General features: G+C 30.4%; 4 protein-coding genes across 10 annotated transcripts; 3 read left to right on the top strand and 1 right to left on the bottom strand.

The window, feature by feature from the left end:
- The first annotated feature begins 28 nt into the window (after window positions 1-28).
- Window positions 29-4,675, top strand: LOC145937654 (leucine-rich repeat-containing protein 40). 3 transcript variants are annotated; one of them, XM_083040840.1, is made up of 10 exons: window positions 29-961; window positions 1,997-2,190; window positions 2,329-2,532; window positions 2,614-2,770; window positions 2,890-3,005; window positions 3,101-3,243; window positions 3,318-3,518; window positions 3,668-4,000; window positions 4,153-4,338; window positions 4,435-4,675. In XM_083040840.1, the coding sequence occupies exons 1-10, from the start codon at window positions 799-801 to the stop codon at window positions 4,538-4,540; spliced, it is 1,803 nt and encodes a 600-aa protein (XP_082896966.1). In that variant the 5' UTR covers window positions 29-798; the 3' UTR covers window positions 4,541-4,675. The 3 variants fall into 3 exon arrangements, with proteins under 3 accessions (XP_082896966.1, XP_082896964.1, XP_082896967.1); XM_083040838.1 differs by having other exon boundaries at window positions 2,614-2,737; window positions 2,836-3,005; XM_083040841.1 differs by having other exon boundaries at window positions 2,614-2,737.
- A 153-nt stretch (window positions 4,676-4,828) lies between these two features.
- LOC145937652 (WD repeat and HMG-box DNA-binding protein 1) lies at window positions 4,829-10,040 on the top strand. Its single transcript, XM_083040836.1, has 14 exons — window positions 4,829-5,193; window positions 5,271-5,385; window positions 5,535-5,686; window positions 5,782-5,890; window positions 5,968-6,210; window positions 6,288-6,503; window positions 6,588-6,872; window positions 6,956-7,172; window positions 7,434-7,658; window positions 7,743-7,963; window positions 8,040-8,282; window positions 8,396-8,768; window positions 8,891-9,236; window positions 9,914-10,040. Exons 1-14 carry the CDS (start codon window positions 5,117-5,119, stop codon window positions 9,945-9,947), a joined length of 2,856 nt encoding a protein of 951 aa, XP_082896962.1. The 5' UTR covers window positions 4,829-5,116; the 3' UTR covers window positions 9,948-10,040.
- LOC145937655 (organic cation transporter protein-like) lies at window positions 9,914-16,342 on the top strand. 3 transcript variants are annotated; one of them, XM_083040843.1, is made up of 10 exons: window positions 9,914-10,042; window positions 10,977-11,072; window positions 13,998-14,281; window positions 14,416-14,519; window positions 14,671-14,825; window positions 14,893-15,061; window positions 15,169-15,494; window positions 15,574-15,878; window positions 15,973-16,109; window positions 16,210-16,342. In XM_083040843.1, the coding sequence occupies exons 2-10, from the start codon at window positions 11,036-11,038 to the stop codon at window positions 16,238-16,240; spliced, it is 1,548 nt and encodes a 515-aa protein (XP_082896969.1). In that variant the 5' UTR covers window positions 9,914-10,042; window positions 10,977-11,035; the 3' UTR covers window positions 16,241-16,342. The 3 variants fall into 3 exon arrangements, with proteins under 3 accessions (XP_082896969.1, XP_082896970.1, XP_082896968.1); XM_083040842.1 differs by lacking the exon at window positions 9,914-10,042 and adding an exon at window positions 10,083-10,178; XM_083040844.1 differs by lacking the exon at window positions 10,977-11,072.
- On the bottom strand, window positions 15,573-21,787 carry LOC145937656 (epoxide hydrolase 4). Of its 3 annotated transcripts, none has more exons than XM_083040846.1 (8): window positions 21,618-21,787; window positions 20,986-21,298; window positions 20,205-20,502; window positions 18,674-18,798; window positions 18,310-18,585; window positions 18,023-18,180; window positions 17,658-17,912; window positions 15,573-17,527 (listed from the first exon to the last, which is right to left on the bottom strand). In XM_083040846.1, the coding sequence occupies exons 3-8, from the start codon at window positions 20,418-20,420 to the stop codon at window positions 17,346-17,348; spliced, it is 1,212 nt and encodes a 403-aa protein (XP_082896972.1). In that variant the 5' UTR covers window positions 20,421-20,502; window positions 20,986-21,298; window positions 21,618-21,787; the 3' UTR covers window positions 15,573-17,345. The 3 variants fall into 3 exon arrangements, with proteins under 3 accessions (XP_082896972.1, XP_082896971.1, XP_082896973.1); XM_083040845.1 differs by having other exon boundaries at window positions 20,205-20,505; XM_083040847.1 differs by lacking the exons at window positions 20,986-21,298; window positions 21,618-21,787 and having other exon boundaries at window positions 20,205-20,970.
- Between the last annotated feature and the right edge of the window lie 137 nt (window positions 21,788-21,924).

Consider the following 21,924-nt stretch of genomic DNA (forward strand, 5'->3'; position numbering starts at 1 on the left):
GCGGGGGAGGAGGAGGAGGGGGGGGGAGATCCCGCGTTGCCGAGAGCCTCGGGAGAAGAGATTCGGTCGCGAGCGCAGAATCGAAGCGCCCGGAGTGCCGGACGCGACGTGGACGATCCTCCTCGTTATCGCCGGATCAGTGTAATCGTGGTGGCTTCGTCGATCCGACCCGACACGACAGCATGTACATACGTGTATTTCCGTGCGCGATCGCTCTCCTCCTTCCTGCTTCCTCTTCTTCCCCGAAGAACGGACGCCGTCGAGGAAACTACACTACGTGAACAAATCCTGCCAACTGTTCAGGTCGAGAGAACGCGGAGGACGGTGCGAATTAGCGCGAATATTTTTTTTTCCTCTTCGTGTATTCTTCTCTCGGTCATCCTCTCCTTCCCCCCGAGGGAAAACGCTTGCTTGTGACGTCAACCGAAACGCGCGGACATGTGCGGAACTAGGTTGCTGGGGCCGGGATCCTCTCTGCAGATAAATGTCATGTCGATAATAAAGTTGCGTATTAGTTGGGATTTTTTTCGAATGAGCGCGCTCTTGTTCCCACTTTTTTTTTCTTAACACAAATGGCGGATCTTTTTCGCTCTTGTTACATGTTTATGCAATTATGTGATTACATATCATTATTCTATATGCGTAAAAAGATCGCGTCTCGTTTAATTTATTCAGCTCAATTCAACTGATCCGTGACGTGAACGATTACGCGTAATAAAAGGACCATGTCCCATTTAATTTATTCAGCTTATCCCCTTACCAGAGCGTATAAACACGCAACTCGGTGAGTTGTGATAGATGAATAATTTCAACATGAGCGGCGTCAAGAAGAGGAGCAATCATTTAGCGGTGTTTAAACAGCGCACTAAAAATGAGGACAATGCCCAACTATCAACAAGTGTTATTATACGAGCGAGAAAGACGGGACGATTGAATCTTTCGTCGAAAGGATTGTCCACGGGTATATTTGCAAATACAATATGCATATCTATATCCATCTTAAAATGTATAAACTTAGCAATATATATGGATGTCGATATAATTTATTCATAAGTTTTTATGTATTTATTAGTTAAATTCATGAATCGCACAATTATTATTTCGAGCATGCTTTATGCAAATCGTAAGCATACACTTGTCATCGGACGTGCATGCTTGTCAATGATGCATTCATGTTGAAATGTTTATCACAGATATTTTCGTCAATTTCTTAAAGAAAATATTTTAAATTTTTTATTTTGAATATTATTCGTTAATTATTTGCTTGCAAATTATAATAAATTTTGATTTTATATGTATATATGATGACAGATGTGCAAATGAGAATGCCAAGTGAGATGTGCATAATGTTATTTGTTATTATGTCATATATGATTGTATTTGGAATGTTATAAAATGTTAAAACATATATAATATATGTTGTTGCTATTTAGGTTTCAAACAAGTGATTGATAATAAATTGGCATCTATTCGATATATATATGCATGCATATATTTTTATCTATCAATAATTTAGTTAATATTGTAATCTATGGAAAATTTTAAATAAATTTAATTTTGTGTGTAATTTGTGTTTCTTTTTTTTCTAAATTATGTATAATTATAAGTTAGAACGTGTCAAAATTCGAAATTACAAAAAAAAACATAATTAAATATTTAGCTTATACAAGTTTAATTTATTATTATTTAATTTATATTATACATAATGATATGCTTTGCGATATATGCTATATAAAAATAATTTATATTTATTATTGAATTAAATATGTACTTTGTATCGTATAAAAATCATCATCGCAAGTTGCTTTGCATGCTTTGCTAAAAATTGTGTAATAGAATTCATCACATACCCCCAGAAACATCTAATGTAACTTAATAAGTTCATTTGCAATCTCTAGTAAATAAGGTAAGTCAATTTAAATATCTTTGTTGAATTCAATAGTAAAATAATATTGCAATACAGAAAGACAGAATCCTGAATTAATGCATGTTACAGTACCTGACAAAGTATGGAGTATAAATGAATTAACGGAAGAGGAATTACGTGATTTACATTTTGAACTTGATTATGAACATAAAGAAGAGCGATGGTGGGAACAAGAGCCATTAAAAATCTTAGATCTAAGTTCTAATGGCTTAACTGTAATCGGTGATAAAATAAAATTTCTAACAGAATTGAGTAATTTAAATGTATGTATAAATTATTTGCTGTGCATGTGCACTCGCATTATCTCAAATGTGCATGCTTTACATTTGGCAGTTTCAATATTTTTTTATTTTATCATAATATATATATATATATATATATATAATATATATTATTTTTAGTTGCACAATAATTTATTGGAAGAATTACCACCTGAAATTGGATCTCTACATATATTAAAAGTAATGAATTTATCAGATAATAAATTAGAAAATTTACCCCCTCAATTTTATATGTTGGAAGAATTATGTGAATTGTATCTAAAGAATAATCGCATAAGTATACTTGAAGCTGAAGTTGGGAATCTAATTATGTTGACTTATATGGTAATATATATTTTGTTATGGATTATATAATTATGCAAAGTTAGTTTCTTAAATAGATATATATGTGCGTCTTTCTTTCAGGATTTATCATATAATAATTTAAATCAATTACCGATTGGAATGGGATATTTGGTGCGATTAGAAACATTAAATTTAAGTCACAATATGATTAAAGAGTTACCACCTGATATGACAAGTATGAGATGTAAGTTTTACACTTACAATCAATACAAGAAAAGTAATACTTCTTAATATTTATTTTATTATTTAATAAATGTTTATATTATATTTTGATATGCACAGCATTGAAAGTACTTGATGTCAGCTTTAATCAGTTAGAAATATTACCACCATTAGGTGAATTGCGAAAAACAGAGGAAATTATGTTTCAATTCAACAATTTGCAGAAATTTCCAGACATATCAGGTTGTTCAGCTTTAACAGTATTGCATTTGGATAACAATAACATTCCTGTATGTGTTAATGTACATTTATTACTTGAAATTAAGAATCAAAAATTTAATTTTTTGCACAGAATGTTTTATCAAGCTAATTTTTTTTTTTGTAGGAGATTGATCCGCAATGCTTAGAAACAGCAGGACATTTAAAAAAGCTTACATTACAAAATAATAAAATTGAAGTAATACCCGAAGAGATAATCAAATTAATAAATTTGGAAGTTTTTGATTTGTCGCAAAACAATATATCTTTGTATGTCTATATTTTTTTGCACGATTATTTTATATATTTAAATTATTTGAATTATAAGTGAATTATTTTTACAGAATACCTTTTTGCATCGGTATATTGCCCAATCTAAAACAGTTTGTAATTAAAGGGAATGATATAAAAAATATAAGAGCAGATATAATACGATGTGGTACACCCAGAATCTTGACGCATATACGTACAATTACAGATAGTACAAATATAAATACCAGAGAATTATTGCAACCTAGTGCCAACGTTAGTGTTTATCCTGATAAGTATGTATAAATATAAATTTATTCTATTGAGAAAGAAATCATTTTTAATATATAATTTATTTTTATATTTATTATATTTAAAAAAAATATCTAATAGAATATTGAGAATGTGTGTTTCTGTTATTCAATATTTACTAATGAAATTATAGATATATGATGAAGAATACAAAATTGCTCAGTTTAGCTGGGCAAAATCTTTTGGACTTACCAGAAGAAGTCTTAGAGAATGCAGCTGAAGCCTCTATCACAACCATTGATTTAAGTAGAAATAAGCTATCAGAATTATCTGACAAAATGTCAGCAATCACTACAGCGATAGACCTGAAATTAACATCAAATCATTTAACACATTTACCTGAATGGATCGGTGAAAAGTACAAATATTTGCAAGTTTTAGACATAAGCAAAAATTACTTGACATCTTTACCATTGAACATTAGTTGTTTGAAATATTTGCGAGATGTTGATCTTTCATTCAACAGGTATTATAATAAACATAATTTATAAAGAATATTAATTTATACAAAATATATAAATTTTATTTTATTTTTTAAGATATAAATTTATGCAACATGTATCTATTTTTTATACTCTTTCATCTTATTTTGTTTTCTTATAATAAAAATTTCTACAGATTTACTGACATACCGGAAGCCATTTATGATGTTGTATCTTTGGAAAGTTTAATTGCCAATGACAACGTAATTGCAACGATAGACGTATCATCTTTAGAAAAATTAAAAAGGCTAGCAATTTTAAATCTGACAAATAATAGCATTGCTCATGTACCACCTGAACTTGGTAACTTGAAACATCTAAGGTATAACAAACATTTAATATCTTAAAATGTATTACTTATATATATGCAAATTTATTTATACAGCATTATAATAATTTATAAGCATATTTTTTTCAGGAATCTATTATTGTCTGGAAACTGTTTCAAGTATCCAAGACAAGCAATTTTAATGAAAGATACAGAGGAAATACTAAGCTATTTACGCAATTTAATACCTCACTAATGAATAGGGAATAAAATACAGTATAACAAAATTAATTAATTTGCAAATTTGTTTTTCACAGTGTTATACTTTGAAATTATGTGTGCGTGTGTAAATGCATATGTATAATAAATATATGTATTTGACATTTTTAAATTTGCAAGAAATTTTTGAAATAGAAATTCCCTATTCGATTTGCCAATTGAATGTTTTTCACTATGATGGCATCAACCAATCAGCAAATCATTTTCCCACCCTAGAAGACTTGCTCCAATCATTTTGACGCTTTGAAGAACAAAGAGGCAAGAGGTCGTAACTATAGAAAGTGCAAATAAAATGGCGCTCATAACTATAGCTAAAAATGAGAAGTAGATAACCACACAAGCAGTCAACGAGTATGATAGTGTATAATAATAGTTTATATATTTTGTGATTTCATTATGTGCATATAAGCTAAATAATTGCACCTATTTCGTACTTTATACAGTGTAATATAGTATACAAATATATATATATATTTTAAAGTTATTGATAGACTGATAAAAGATTGAAAAATACAAATATTTTGATATTTTCATCACTTGAATCTGGGCGAACATGCCTTTGGAAAGGAAACCCATGCGATATGCTCATCAAGAAGGGCACACTGATGTTTGCTATTATTCGGGCGAAAAGTAAATTACTTGTATATGTTCTATATAATTGCCATAGAGAATTATTAAAGATAATAATTATATATCTGTGATTGTAGAAGAGGACTTATTACTTGTGGATGCGATGGGGATGTTAGATCCTGGTTAAATTTAATGGATGATGATCCAGCCACTAGTTGCATCTCGGAACAAGCAATTACTGTTATTTCAAAAGTAATTATAATAATTAACAAGTATTGATAATAGAAGTTATTAATACGTTTCTATGAATATTTGATAAAATATATTGCAATAATTTTTTATGTTACAATGAACAAAAATTAACAAATAACTTTATTTTTAACAAAAGTTTTCATTTTTAGGATGGTAAAATTTTTGTGGGAAATGACAATAATACAGTACAAATGGTTACTTATCCTGATTTAGAAAAGGAAGGGATAGTCACTAGATTTTCAGCACCAGTCTCAGCATTAGCAACAACAAAAGATAGTAATTTGATAGTATCTGGTTCCTGGTATGTGACAAACAAAATTTTTAATTTATTATTATTATATGTATAATACTAAATAGGCTGACATCTCTGTGACAATTTAATTTCTTTCTTTAAAGTGATATGCGGATACATGTTACAAATGTTAATACATCAGACAGTATAGAATTAGAAGGCCATGGGGCACCTATTTTAGGCTTGTCTCTAGATCCAAAGGAAGAATTTGTGGTAAGTATTAGTGTCTGATATTTTATCAATGATAAAAGAAGTATTTAAAATTATTTATGTAAAATTAATATTTTTAGGCATCCTCTAGTGCAGATGGATCTATTCGAGTATGGAATATTAAGGAAAAGAGAACTGTACATGTTTGGAATAATATTGTACCAAAATGTAACTCCTTTTTTACTGCTAAATCATATTGCACACCTTCTTTTAAATGTACGGATGGTAGTTGTCTCGCATATCCATCTAATAAAGATATAGTTATAGTGGAGAGATTATCCTGGAAGGAATTGTATAGATTGAAATGCCCTACTTTAAAGACAGTAAGCCATTGACTCAGTGTTTCTTTTTTTCCTTTCTTAGTAATTGATAATGGATTATTATTTCTTTGTTTTTGCAGGAACTTAACATTTGCAAATTTTCTGAATGTGGTACACGCATTGCCGCTAGTTCGCTACATGGAGAGATAATTGTTTGGAACATAGGCACTAAGGAAGTGATTGGATATCTTGAACATGAAATAGATACCAAAATCACTGCATTAGTATGGCATATAGATCATTCCAATGAGATTGCATTCTGCGATGCGTTGGGAAAACTAGGATGTGTCGATGTGGTAAGATGATATATTCATGTTTGTATATTTATATATCTTAAGATTTTGTTACTATAATTAGAATGTCTTGCAATAATTTTTTAGATAAGTTCTAATAAACCTGAGAATGAAGAGATCTTGGATTCAGAGAGAAATGAAGATGTAATGGAAAATGATCTTGCTTTATTGGGCGATGACGACAATGACGAAAATGTGATATCTTTGAACAAAATTAAAGCCTTTGTCAATTTGGAAGATGATCAAAAAAGCCATTCTGATGCAGTCTCTGAAAAGCTTCCATATAATTCTAATGCTTTTATGCCCAATGTAAAATTGCAATCGCCTTTCCAACCAGGATCAACACCTTCTCACTTATTATCATATTTCATGGTATAGTATAATAACAATGCTTATATTTTATGTATACTCATAACAATTTCTGCCGAGTTAAATTTAGTTTTTGGCATTTACAGATGTGGAATGATGTGGGAATGGTTAGATGTTTTACATCAGAGGATGATGAAAACTCCAGCATTGAAGTAGAATTTCACAATGCTGCAATTCATCGCAGTATGCATATAAATAATTATTTGCGGCATTCTATGGCTGCCCTATCCACCCAAGCACTTGCTCTGAGCTGCGCAGCTTCTGATAATGGTCCTAGTAAAATTGTCGTCATAGCTTTGCAAGGTTTGTGTGTTAGTTATTATATAATATGAATTGATATTCATATATATATACATATTCGTATATATATATATTCGTACATATTCATATTTATATATATATATACATATTCATATATATACATAGGGAGCTTTCCAACAAGGACACAGTGTGACACAAAATATCATTCTATCTTTCTTGTTCACTTGTATTGAAAGAAGATAGAATGATAAAACACAGAAGTAACATTATTTATCAAATAAATAATCAATAAATTTCTATCAGGTTGGGGTTCTGGAAATAAAGAATGGTCTCTGGATCTGCCAGAAGGGGAAGAAAGTGAAAGTCTAGCAGCTGGTGATAATTTTGTTGCAGTAGCAACATCTAGAAGAAATTTAAGAATATTTATGATAGGTGGAACACAACGTGAAATTTTAGCTTTGCCTGGACCTGTAGTTGCAATGAATGGCTTAGGAAATCGTCTTTTAGTAGCTTATCATGCTGGAATTGGTAAAAAACTTTTACTCAGCTGATATATATGACGAGAAATTGATAGCTAATTATAAATATCTTTTTTCTTGTTTGGCAAAAAAGGTCCTGCAGGTGATCAGAATATGAATCTATTATGGATACAAATACAGGGAGCACATTTACGCAGTCAAACTTTAGCAATTCCACTTTCGCCAACATCGGATCTTATGTGGTTGGGACTATCAGATGCTCATTCTCCCATTGTAATAGATTCTGAGGATATTATCAGAATATATGATAAGAGATCTTGTCAGTGGAGAGTGCTCTGTGATACAAATATACAGGTAATGCAATTTGTAAATGAATTTCTCAACAATTTATATAACTAATATATAAAAGAAATAAAAAATTATGCTTTAGGATAAAGGTAAAGCAGATCATTATTTTATAATTGGTGTGAGCGAACGAGAACGGAATATGCGGTGTATCCTTTGTAAAGGGAGTTATTATCCACCGACAATTCCACTGCCGATAATCACCGAGGTATCTTTCTCTGCACCACTTTGCGAACCGGAATCTGAGAAGACTAAGGAAGAACGTAAACTGTGGGAGATAGGAAGTAATCCATCGGATGAAACTGAAGCACTATTAACTCTAATTGCAGTAAGTAATCATTCAGCAGTAATGTTTATTTTTATTCTCTAATATTTCTGATTAAAAATATAGTTTTGCTTTTACTCTTATTTTTACTAATATATTGTACTTTTTGCAATCAGCTTGCCTGCAGGAGCAATTTGGAATATCGCACAGTGGATATTTGTGAACAAATTGCATCAACAAAAACAATAGATTTGGCTATACGATATGCCCTGCGTGCATCTAAAACAGCATTGGCAAAGAAGTTGGAAACGATTGCTGATGCAAAGTCTGATTCTAAAGATTCAAAAGAAGAAGAAGAAGAGATGAAAAATCACCAAGACAATTTTACAAGCAATGGTGATTTTAGTATTAATAATGAAGAGGACAATGATGTGCTTTTACCATCTATTAAAAAGCCGGAGGTGGAGATCAAGCCACTGACCATGAGTCAAACATTAAAAAGAGTAAATCCATTTTTAAAAGCCGGAAATTCATCTTTATCACCAAGAGGTAATATTTATATATTAGTATTATATATACTAAATAATACTTACACATATTTTTTTCAATTCTGAACATTTTTGCTCTTTATAATTAGAAATATTTTCTTATTTTATTGTATTATGTAATAGGTTTAGCTGGTTTGAACAGTTTACCAGAAAAGCCTCAGAAACCTGTAAAAACTGTGCCTGTTAAGCCGAAATCAAAGACTGAATCTAGGAAAGAGTCATTTGTTACTTGGTACGCTAAAAATAGAAAGGAGCTGCAGGAAGAATTTCCTGAAATAAATGTCGTCGAATTAACTAAAATTGGTTTGACGCGGTATAAAGAGGAGACAACGAAATCGAACAACGTGGATAACACAGTTGAATCTTCAGAACTCAACAAGAAAAGAAAATTATCGAGCCCAGACAACGAACACAGTAACGAAGCAAAACGATCACTAAGCAGCAAACTCAGCCAATTCGTATTTGACAAGTAAAATTTTATTCTCTCAGCTACAAAATTCTTGTAACTCTGATAATCACAATCAGTCTTGACAATTTAATGAGAATAAGAAAGATTCATTGGATTCTTCAAATTCTTCTGATACATTCTTATATATATCTAGCCTCATTTCTATTGAGAAAGAAAGAATTTTTGTAAAATATGTAGAGGAATCCAATGAATATTCTTTGTATGCGAAGTTTCAAAATCATATATATATATATATATATATATATATATATATATATGTATAATAAATTTTATTAATTGATATTTTTTTTATTTTTTGATATTAAATAATATTAATTATAAAAATGTTTTGTCTTTTCGTTTTATATTATCGTATTTATATATACATATATATATATATATTGCTACATTACTTATATAAAAATTGTAAAAAAGTGCATTGTATCAATGCTAAGAATTTAATTCGAGAGAGCTTTAGTACTTTTAAGTTTAATATATATTGCAGAAATCTTTAAAAGGATCAGATAAATGATCTATAAACATATGTTAAACAAGTAAGAGTATTAATGCTCGATAGATAGAAATAGATAATGATCGGATGTGAGTTCATGTCTTGAATTCCTCATCTTTGATCTCACACGTCCTACTTTTCGCGTCGATAAGGCAGTAAGATGGCAAAACTTAAGATCTGTTTTTAGTTCGCTTCGGTCTCTCGTACACTCGGCACGTTAATATTTGCGGCGGCGGGAATTGTGTCATTTCGTGACCCGAAAATAAATTTACAGTCAGCGAAGAGGACGTATAACGATAGGCCAAAACGATGAAAGGTAAGTCGATTTGGCTGACGCAAATCGGCGCAAATTACTCATTACTTTTTGAAATTTGATCGGAGGACAAACGCGCTAAATATATACGTAAAAATATACGTTAAAGCGATCGGTATGTGCGTGATCATTCACGTGTGTAAGTATCATTCTGAATTGCATCACCGCTATGCACACATTATGTATAACAATTAGTTTCGATAGTGTATAATCTCGTGAACTAACGACGAATATTCCGTTGATCGCGTTCCCAATTTCACATGTTTGTTATTCGCTATAATTCGTCGTGACAATGCCAAGAAATCTATGTAATTGACTGATTCCTGTCTTTTCTTTTTCTCTTCTTTATTGTACATAAAAGAGAGCATACACTACCTGTGGCTAGGAATTAGTGACTATTTAGGAAACATTTGATTATGAATTGTATTTACGAATTGGATACATTTTATTACAAATTTATGAGAATAAAAACGTAGTCTTAAATAAAAGTATATGGTGCTTTATATTTTCTGAGATAGATTACTCTTTTATAAAGCGTCATCAAAGCACTTTTCTAAAGTATTATACTTATTGCGCTCTTTCTTAATATACTTATTAATGTCAAACGTCAACTATATCGAACGTTTGAACATCATCTGTCGTGATAAAAAAATTCTTATACATAATCGTTGATCAAGTGCCTTTAGATGATTCGTTAATTATGAGGCAAATTATTACGCGATATCGTGACATTATATTTAATATATAATACATGATATATATATTTTTTAAATTATAGATTTAAACGTTTTCGATTATTATTAAAATTAAACGATATTTTATTATCAGTCATTTTGCTGCAAAAAAATAACTTTTAACTCTGTGCAGTGAGAAAAGTTATTGAGCATAAATCACCCACATTTTTACATGTTACATATTTATTCTATACATTTTACAGCAAATAATCGTTCGTATAATTGAGATTCTTAATATTAAACAAAATAGACCGAAAAGAAAATGCAACGTGACGTCGTGAAAAATTGGCGCGAAATGGGTAATGATATCAATGTTATATTATCTGCAATTTTTATTGGCTTAATAATGCTATTTTCAATTAAAAGACTAACATTTTTGAAGAATAACAATGTTTGTTATTAATAATATCAAATATCTTGATCTGCCGTTGCAATTGTGATCGTTTCATGCCTTTTTAATTCGCGGATTAATCAAATAAGGAGAGCATCTATTGCTATTAATTTCGCTTAGTGAAAATATATGGAAAAAATATGTCAAATAATAAAGCTGGTTAAATTGGTAATAAAATCGAAAAAATACAATAATATTTTTATATTTATCAGAATTTTTTATTCGTGTAGTCTCAGATTAAAATTATCTAGCAACAAAATTTTTGCAAATTGCTGACAGATTAAATGTTTTTACTATTTATAAATTTTGTATTTTTCTCGTAAGATACAAGACTTGCGTCTCTGCATCTTGTGGAGTATCTATGCATTTTCAATTATATAAACACGGCTGTGCATATACACTACATATATACCTACATTTTACCTTGTATTAGCTTACTTATTTGCATTGAATGCGAGTATCTCATTTACGCGCACGTAGAAAAGATAAAATGAGGAGAGAAGAGATATATGAAGGAAATAAAGTTTGAATTCCTTCCAAAGATTTAATTGAGATATACACCCTTAAATCACACACACATTAAGAACAATCGAAAAATATGCGAATCTGCATCAAATCAAAGTACTAAAATTGTGCAAATATTAATTTCTTGATATACGTATCAAACTTAGGCAACTGTGCAAAGATTCAGATTTTCGACCTTATTTTGTCGAAACTTAACAGAATATTGACATTATAATGACAATAACTCATCAAAGTGCTATTGATCGGAGTTTTAATTTAATTACATATATTGAGTAGTTTTACACGTGTTAAGATTCATAGTTAAATCAATAATATCTTATTGTTAGTAACATGTTTTAATTTTCTATTACGTGATATCTTGATATTTAGCATTATTTTCTCCGTTAAAATTTAATCCCTGAGCGATTTTAAATGTATTCCATAACATTTTCCATTTTGAATTTTTTTCTTTGCAATAATAAGCGCCAATTTAATATATACACGGTTTTCTTTAATGAAATCACGATCATGAGATTAAAACATCTCGTGGAAAGTAAGGATACTCTATCCATGATGTCAAGATTTTACATATATGTATGTGGAAGCTAATTGTAAGAAGTAGTTATTTTTTTTTTAATAAAGCATTTTTTTGTAAATTTTATATGAAATTATAAAGGGAAAAAATGATATATATACATGCGCGATTTATCGCTTTTCGTGATTATATTGAGTGTGCTAAATATGTCGATATGATTGCGGTTAATTTGTTCAGTCAAGATTTGCTGTTAAAAAAAAGATTTTTTTCTAATAAAAAATATTTATTATATAAGCTTATTAGCACATATGAATATAATCTGTAATTTTTTTTATATCTTTTACATTTATAGAAATATAATGTCAAATTATGAAATAATCTAATTAGGCTCTGATCTAAAAGGGCTCTTATTAGCCTTTATTTCTTAATTAGTTTTAATACTCAGAACCTTGACTAATATATTGCTGATCTAATTCTTTCGCGGTTTCGAAAAGCTATAATGTACCAAGCAAGGTTTCACGTGCAAAGTAACGGCTATTATTACAATCTGTATGCATTTTTATGAAGTCAGATATACCGGTGACACGATATACATTTACCGTTATTGCAATACGGGAATGTTATGCTGTCGTTGCGCAAATGCAATAACATCTGTAATTATGTCGAATTAAATAATAGGCCCGGTTCGAACATTCGAAGAATTTTATAACAGTTTATTGCAATCTCACATATATCGGACACTGACACTCGAGACAATATAGTTGTTTACGTAGAATATAACGGTAGAAAACATAAAAAGTTTTATCATAATTCAATATATTTCGGATTGTAATATAAGGAAAAATTTTAATTAAATTACCAGGCTGTGTTAGCTTGATAATTAGTTAGAATCGCACGATGATAAATTTTATTTTCTCTCTTTCTATTTCTTTCTTGTAAAAAATATATAGTGATGATATATTATTCTTCCGCCAATCTATTATATTATTTTTCAGCAAAATTGCAAATGCTTATTATAATTTTTAATTGCAGCATTTTTGAGAGTACTGTCTGATTAAAAGTTGTCTTGTAAGATTTAATGTTTCTAGAATAGAGAAAGTCGATATTAATTGCTTTTTATATCAGCAATTAATAGCTATCTGATGCTTTTGATTGTAAGAGAGCAATATAATTAAGAATCGGTATTATTCTCGATTATTATTACTGCAGAAGTGTTACATCTTATTATCATATTTAATATTTGTGGAACTTGTATTTTAGAATCTAATGCAATCCCCATAGAATCTAACATCGAAATATTATTAATATTACGCGTATCTCCACATAATATTTCGCGTATCTCCTGCTTTTATTACGTGATAAGCGCGAATAAATATGATAAAAAAGTCCATTCTAGATTAGGCAAGTTCATAAAATAGTTTTGTATATGAACGAAGACGGATTGAAAAGTAATTTCACACGTTCGATCATCTCACGAACGAAAAGAAGCATTTAAAAAATAGAATAAAAGTATAATTTTTATCGATTATAAATCTACAAACTTATTTTTCGACATAGTCACCAATGAGAAAAATGTATCCAATTAAATAGTGATTATATGTAGTCAATAAATTATATTTTTATTCTATTTTATTCTTTTTTAAATAAACGAGCGTGTGCATTACTTTTCAGCCCGCCTTCGTATAATTAATCTGTTTTGTATTTTAAAGAACGTTGTAGTAAAGTAAATGCATATATATGTATGTGTGAATATTTTCTTGCTTTATCAAGTATTACACATATTTTCTCCTTCAGGTCTCGTACCACTGGACACCGTTCAAGAAGCCATGGGCTCTATGGGTCCATGGCACATCGTGATCGTGGTCGCAATCTCTCTCGTCAAATTTCCGGTAGCTTGGCATCAACTTTCTATCGTATTTCTTGCACCGCCCACCAATTTTTCATGCATTGGACCGTTATCAGCGACTAACGACTCTACGATAATGAAATGTGAAATAGATGTAGGAAACGGGACTATGCAAAAGTGCACGGATTTCAAATATGATAAGCGAATATTCCGAGAGAGTATTATAACGCAAGTAAGTTATAATTAACGTGATATTCTTTTTCTCTCTTTTTTTAATCATATTAATCATAAATTGCGTGAAAATATTCCGAGTGATGTAATAAAGAGATACAAACATTGTTAAACATTTGTATTTAATGTTTTCAGTGGAATTTAGTATGCGATAAAGAACAACTGGCAAATTTTGCACAATCTTGCACAATGTTTGGTGTGCTTATTGGCAATTTAATTTTTAGTATAATGGCCGACAGGTAAATATATTTTATTTAATTTAATATCATTGGTATATATTTGACGATGAGATTTGACTATAATTTTATAGAGAGATATCATAAACATATACTTATAGTTTTTCACATATTATTATCAGATTAATATCGATGTATTTATTTATATATATAGAATTGGACGAAAGAAGCCTTTGATGATTGCAATCGCGTTGCAATCGGTAACTGGATTTGCAAGTGCATTCGCACCATGGTACGAATTGTTTTTGATATTGAAATTCATATGTGCCGTAGCTACTGGTGGAACGATGCTTGTTAGTTTTGTTTTACGTAAGTCGAACGCAATGAAATTACAGCACAATTATTTGCGAAATTAATCGGTTAATTAATTGCGCAGTTATGGAGATTATCGGAATTGAATGGCGGTCAATCATGTCGGTTCTCTTCCATGTACCATTTTTACTTGGACACTTAATGAATCCCTTAATATCTTACTTGACACGCACATGGTCTGGTTTTCAAATGGCTGTCTCGATACCGTCAGTTTTCTTACTTGCGTATTACTGGTATGTACATAAATTATGTGTGCATTAATTAGGATAAGAATTCTCGATAAAACAAAGATTAATTTTATTAATTCCGATAAGTTATTAAGATGCGTTTCGCAAAATAGGATTATTCCAGAATCACCGAGATGGTTACTAGCCATGGGCAAGCCGAGACAAGCAGAACGGATTTTGCTGAAAGCTGCCGAACGAAACAAGATACCGGTGGAAAATGTGAAAGTAGCCCTTGAAACTCACGAAAATCAAGCAGCAATTCGAATCACAAAGAGCAAGGAAAAATATAATATTACGCATTTATTTAGAACTCCGTATCTGAGACTTAAGACTATATGCGTGAGCATCAACTGGTTCGTTTGCGGTATGTGTTTCTTCGGATTGGCGCAATACATGGGTCATCTTGACGGCGATATATTTATTAACGTCGCAGTTTCTGGTAAAACGACAGTTTTTATGATTATATCAACAAAAAATTTAGCATTTACATATTGATTATAAATATTTATGATTTACAGCTGCCATGGAACTACCTGGGACTGTGATAGTTCTATTTCTGATATCACGAGTATCTCGTTTAAAAATCTTGATAGGAGGCAATATCTTGTCCGGTATTAGTTTACTTTTGATAACTCTGATGACCAATGCAAATGCCAGGATATTTTTAGCCTCACTAGGCCTCGTGGGTATGGCAATTAGTTTCCCCACGATATATTTGTACAGCGGTGAAGTATTTCCGACTGTCGTGAGAAATATTGGCATTGGCTTGGGAAGTATTTCTGCCAGAATCGGAAGTATAATCGCACCGTACATTGCTACAATGGTTAATTATTATACGCTTATAAATGCACATACATTTCGATAATAAAATTGTATTAATGACTAGATGTCATATTTTATCTATAAATAATTCACAGGGAACTATTCAACCTTGGCTGCCTCCGGTAATATTTGCCATAGGACCAATACTAGGCGCTGTACTTTGTTTACTGTTACCAGAAACAATGAATTGTGAATTACCAGAAACGATAGAAGATAGCGAAAACTTCGGAAAGTATGGACACTGTATAAGATAATTTCATTAATATTATAATTTTGTTAATACAATCCTTTTATATATATAGCGCACAAATATTATATTTTTTTTTTTTCAGGAAAAAGCCTAAAGAAAGAACATCGACGTAATTCTGTGCAAAATACTTATTGACCCACACAACAATTTTTATAACTGTAATTCGAATATCATACAGAAATATAATAATATGTGTTCAGTTCAATCACTCGAGCTATTCTTTGTATCTATCATCAAATTATCAAGTCTAGCAATGCGTTTGCAAAAAATCAGAGATTGATATTTTGTTATATTTTTTAAATATATTATAATGTTAAAACTATATTTAAAGAAAGAAAGATAGAAGCAATTTTTTTTACATAATTTGTTATTGCTATATTTATTGTTGTGTATACATACACATGTATATTATATGATACTCTTTCAAAATATATTGCATTTTATAATGCATGATTACACAAAACTGTTTAACAATATCAGTTTTTGCAAAATTTATAAAGCTAATATTTCGCGATTAATATACATATATATTTTTGAGATTCGGACATAAAATTTATTTGCTTATTTATTGCTGCAATATCTAATCAATATATACAATTAATATTATAGTAGAGTAGAATATTCTTTTGTTTAATACCCTCCTGCATTTATATTATAAATTTAACGAAATATAGTTATACAATATATATATATAACATATAATTGTAATATTAATTATATTATTAATATTTTAATTACAATTAATATATAATTATTAATTAACATTACTATCAAATTATCACAAAATTATTTCATTATTAATGTTCAAAATTTTACAAATTTTCTTTATATAACTTTACAATGCTGTTCATTAGAGCATTCTTATTTTTAAATAATAATTGTATGCAATCGTAAAAAATTCATTCTGTTATGCTATGTTATTCACACATATCTTATAAAAAACACCTATGGAAATTAAAAATAAGTTGAAATCATATCGACTCATTAAAAGTGAATGTTTTCATACCATGAGACTTTATCATTTACAAAAATGCTCATTGTAATAATATATTTATATATAAAAAGGAAATAATAATTAAATAGGACCATAAATCAGCCTTTTAAGAATTTCATATGTCAGTATTGACACGCATAAGTAGGATCTAGATTCTTTAAAATAAGATGCAAAATTTAAATACGTGATATTTTAGATATTAGATTAAATATTCTTTCCACCATTTAACTTGTTTGACCCAAATAAAGTGCTTTGCTGGGTAAGACATTTACTACGTCGTTGGTCCGTTTATGCACAGCGTCAATCATATGATTGCCATACTTAATAGTATTACTTAAAGATCCTAACCAGGAGGATACAAGACTCTTTGAAGCCATCTTTGAAGGTGGCAAATTACTTGTTGTGCCTAAAATATTATTCTCTTATTGCTCATGTGCGAGATTTGATATTTTATATTGTTCGTCGAATATATATATTTTTTAAAATCTTTATACGCGAAAGAACCGAGAGTGAAATACAGAGAGACTGAAACTCACCTATAAGAAACTTGATAATCGCCTCGTTAACGGCTATCGGTTTTTCTTGATGCGGGAAATGCTGCGCCTGTGATATGATCTTCACTCTAGACACCTCTACATGTTCGGCACTTTGGATGATACTCTCTATCGTTACAAAAGGATCCATATTTCCGACTATCAACAGTGTTTTGCTATCAATTTGTGTGCCGTTATTTATATTCAATCTTGTGAACGGAAGATTGCGATAATAATTGATCGGTCCTGTCCAGTCCTCTGTAAAAAAAATATTTAGATTTTTTTAAATATATGAAAAATGTCATGAGAAAAGAATGGCATGCGTTGTCACAGAAGAATTCAACTTTTAATAGTTAAGATTACTTTACCTTTCCTGCTGAAAGCATATTTATACGCCTCGACATAGCTTTTTTCTGTGCTATTATGAGATATTTGAAGATGCTGAAATGTCTCGTTAATAATAGATAAGTCTTCTTTGAGCGCATCTATCTCTGGTAGAAATGGTAGTCTACTAAAATGTATCCATCTGAAATATCATGTTTTGGGGTTATTAAAATATATAAAGATAATTTCACATATTTAAAAGACATTTTGATAAGAGCATTTACACAAAGTTTACGCAAGAAATATTAGAGATTGAAGAAATACTACCTACTTTCCATCTAACGCGGAATTTCCCGATACCCTGTTCCAATAGAAATTAGGGTGTGGGCTCGAAATAGCAACAAATTTATAAACGAGTTCTCCGTGTAAAGCAACCATGTACCATCCCAGAAGTCCTCCTAAATCATGGCCGATTATATTACATGTTTTCACACCGAAAGTCAATACAAATTGCTTCAACTCGTTTATTAAAATTTCAACTTTATAAGATCGTTTGTTGAATGGTTTGTCGCTATCGCCAAATCCTTTTAAATCTAGAGCTACTACCCTAAAAAACAACATCAGAAATAATCACAATATATACATATAATGTGTTATATACTGTATATTGCGGTATTTTGCATAAATTATTCAACCTAAAATGTTCTGCGAGATGTGGAATTTGTTCTCTCCAAGATAACCAGCAATCCGGGAATCCATGTAATAATAATACGAGCGGTTTACTTTTGTCTCCCGCTTCTACGTAATGGAATTTAACACCCTGTGTGAAAGAAAAAAATGTATTAAACAATAGAAGGAAATTATTGTAGTTATTCTATTTTTAAAGTTTAAAAATGATATAAATTTATATATATATATACACACACACACATGCCTATACACATGTATACAAACATGCGCGCATATTTTTTAAAACAATAAGTAAACTTTATAAATGCGATAACTTTTTTTACAGAATTGCGTTTCACGATACATGGTTTAATGAGAAAATGATATTAATATCGCGGTAATTATGATAGTAAAGCATAATATATACATAATATGCACATCAAGAAATGATTAAATTACATCAGACTCCCGTCTGATGCAGTTATATTGAAAAAAAGAATTAGCTTTCCCTTATGATTTATGATTTATGATTGTCACTTTGTGACAGACGGACTCCTACACGTCTGTGCTTTTCAGACTAAACAATAAATTATCGTCGCATTTTTCAAATTTGTTGATAAAAAGGCAAACGATGAACTTCAAGCCGATTTCGCAGTACTTTTTAATTGCACTCGTAGTTTAATAAGCGCTAATTATTGCGAAGAAATTTACAGTATACTACCAGCAGGAAATTTGTTCAAAAATATAGTGTAAAGTTCTTCTATGAATCATTATGATAATGATAGAGCACAGATATAGCTTATTGTTATAACAAAACAATTATCATCTTTTTATGTATTGTATATACAGCATACAATGTTTACCAAAATTCTCTATTATTTTCCTGTGTATGTTTATATGCTTCAAGTCACATTTATATATCTGTCTCGATAATTATTATCAGAATTTATAACGAATTACGTTGGGAAACAAAAAATTGCAAATTATTCTAAGAATAACCACTTTATCACGATACGTTGTGCAACATGTTATTCTTTAGCATTCGAATGTCATCTGCACTTGATGTCATAAGGTGAGACTGTCACATAGAATTGTGACTCATTGAATTCATTAATTACGAGAATTAAATATTACTCCAAATTATCTAACGTCCAAGACGATGAAACAAACATATTTTGGCTCATATTGTTAAATTAGTTGAAGGCAAGATAGTTTATTGCAAAAATGGGATAAGTTCACAATTTTCAAGATAAATAAATAAAATATTTAAAAAGATGAATCTCTCTTTCTTTTTCTTGCTAAATTGATAAATTAATTTGTTTTTACATCGAATTCTTTGATTACATTATAAAATTCGATATTTTTAAAAATATAAACCAATTTTAATCGTTAGAGCATCAATTTCTAGTGCATATAGTTTGTGTTGAACCTGTCGTCCCATCGTGTGTTATCAAAGGTCAAGTAATACTTCGCGTTCGTATCTCGTATATATTTACTCAGGCCATCCGGTCATATGCATGATATTATGATCCACAGAAATCTATAGCATTCTCTCACCTTGATTTTCACGTAGGAATGCGTGCCGAGGCTGTTATCTACCAGACACGGCGGCGGTTGGTCCCGCTGTCGTAGCATGAAGAACTTCTTGGGGTCCCATATCCATTTGAGAAATCGTTTCAGTATCAGGTATATACCGTAGGCAAAAGATAGGAAGTGCAGCTCGATCGTTTCGCGTGTCGACGCGCGTACGATCTTGTCATCTGCGGCGACCATGATCAGTGTAATCGAGAATCGGTGAATCTACGCAGAAGTTGAGCAAGAACCTGTTCGTTCCTTATAACGGCACTGGAGATGTCTTCTGTACAAACAATAGGCTCAAATGCTATGTGTATACGCAGACCGATGACACGTGCGCGTCGTCACGCGGGCAAATCACAGAGTGACCTCACGCTACAATCACGTACTCAATGCAGAAATTTGTTTTTCAAAAATGACTGTAATCGCACACACAGTATTCATATAATTACAGTATCACAATTTTTTTATGAACGTTATTACTAATTGTCACTCTCTGATTGAACACACATACAATATTTTTATCAATATTCAATCTCTGACACGTATCTGTTATTGCGAGACACAATATATATTTTTAATGTTGTCAAATCAAATTTTTTGTTATCTCACTTTATGATATTTTCAATTATTCTAACACATAGTCTCTCAAATTTTGAAACATAGTAGTTGACATAATATTACTGATAGATATAAAACATCAGCAGTTTCCGGATCACATTATATACATTACACTTTCGCAAAGTGATGTAACGAAACTCACAAATTGATATCTGGCGCTTCGCTCGCTGGTATCCGCGTGATTCGTAAGCTATCGTGGTGGTGGAGAGACTGTCACTGATTGAATTTTTTAAATTGAGAGGCCATCGCGCGACAGCTCCGATCTTTTCATCAGTTTTCAGAGGAAAGGCGTATCTCTGAAAATTGTTTTGTACCGCATGACATGTTCCAGGAGTTCAATGGCATTTTTCTTCGTAAACAGATCTCGACATCAGTAGACTAATAAAAAGTTCCGAGAATGTTTGCTGAATTCGGTTTCTTCGCTCAAACTGGCAATTCATTTTGGTTTCATTACTCTGCAAAAAAAGATGAATAAATTTATTAATAACAATTAACGTAAATCATTCTCGATTTATTTTTCTAAATAGCATTTTCAAGAAATTTTTTAAAAAATTATAAAACATATTGGAATAAGAAAGCTGATATATTATATCAGGCTATGATTCTGTTTTATATATTTTTTTTTTTTATATTTAAGTATAAAAAGTGTAAGTCGATGTGATTAATAATTTACGGAAATCTTATTTATATGTTTATCGTAAATCAGAAGTATGATAGCGGTTCGTATAAAATAAAATATTTTATGCTATATATTATTTAAATAATATAACATACAATTTTTGAAATTCCATTTGAGAAACATTTTATTGTTTCTAAATCAGAATCATTTTCTTCACTTCGCGCGTTGCAGTCTATTATTTTCACTTCACAATTTCTCTTCTTTACTCTTACTTTATGAAAAAAAAGAACAGCTTCGAATCGTCAGGCGATCGTCGATGAACTGTGGACTTGTACCCATGCTATCTCATTCTAATCTATTCTAACTCATGTAATGTATACATGTGTGTGTATGTGACGCATACTGTAGCAATCTTTATCTGCGATTTCGAAATATAAACTGATTATAGCATCCGAATCACAT

Source organism: Prenolepis imparis, unplaced genomic scaffold (genome assembly GCF_030444845.1).
Source record: "Prenolepis imparis isolate NDT839.2.m4 unplaced genomic scaffold, iyPreImpa1.0 SCAF_6, whole genome shotgun sequence".
Lineage (NCBI taxonomy): Eukaryota > Metazoa > Arthropoda > Insecta > Hymenoptera > Formicidae > Prenolepis > Prenolepis imparis.

Coding starts and splice junctions, on each gene's coding strand:
- LOC145937654 (XM_083040838.1), top strand. CDS start 799: ATGAATAATTTCAACATGAGCGGCGTCAAGAAGAGGAGCAATCATTTA. Junction 2,738..2,835: donor TGATATGACAAGTATGAGAT/GTAAGTTTTACA, acceptor TGATATGCACAG/CATTGAAAGTACTTGATGTC. Junction 3,519..3,667: donor GTTAGTGTTTATCCTGATAA/GTATGTATAAAT, acceptor ATGAAATTATAG/ATATATGATGAAGAATACAA.
- LOC145937652 (XM_083040836.1), top strand. CDS start 5,117: ATGCCTTTGGAAAGGAAACCCATGCGATATGCTCATCAAGAAGGGCAC. Junction 5,386..5,534: donor CAATTACTGTTATTTCAAAA/GTAATTATAATA, acceptor TTTCATTTTTAG/GATGGTAAAATTTTTGTGGG. Junction 6,211..6,287: donor AATGCCCTACTTTAAAGACA/GTAAGCCATTGA, acceptor TTGTTTTTGCAG/GAACTTAACATTTGCAAATT.
- LOC145937655 (XM_083040843.1), top strand. CDS start 11,036: ATGCAACGTGACGTCGTGAAAAATTGGCGCGAAATGG. Junction 15,879..15,972: donor CACCGTACATTGCTACAATG/GTTAATTATTAT, acceptor AATAATTCACAG/GGAACTATTCAACCTTGGCT. Junction 16,110..16,209: donor GATAGCGAAAACTTCGGAAA/GTATGGACACTG, acceptor TTTTTTTTTCAG/GAAAAAGCCTAAAGAAAGAA.
- LOC145937656 (XM_083040846.1), bottom strand. CDS start 20,420: ATGGTCGCCGCAGATGACAAGATCGTACGCGCGTCGACACGCGAAACG. Junction 18,799..20,204: donor ATTCCTACGTGAAAATCAAG/GTGAGAGAATGC, acceptor TCTTTCACACAG/GGTGTTAAATTCCATTACGT. Junction 18,586..18,673: donor CATCTCGCAGAACATTTTAG/GTTGAATAATTT, acceptor GTTGTTTTTTAG/GGTAGTAGCTCTAGATTTAA.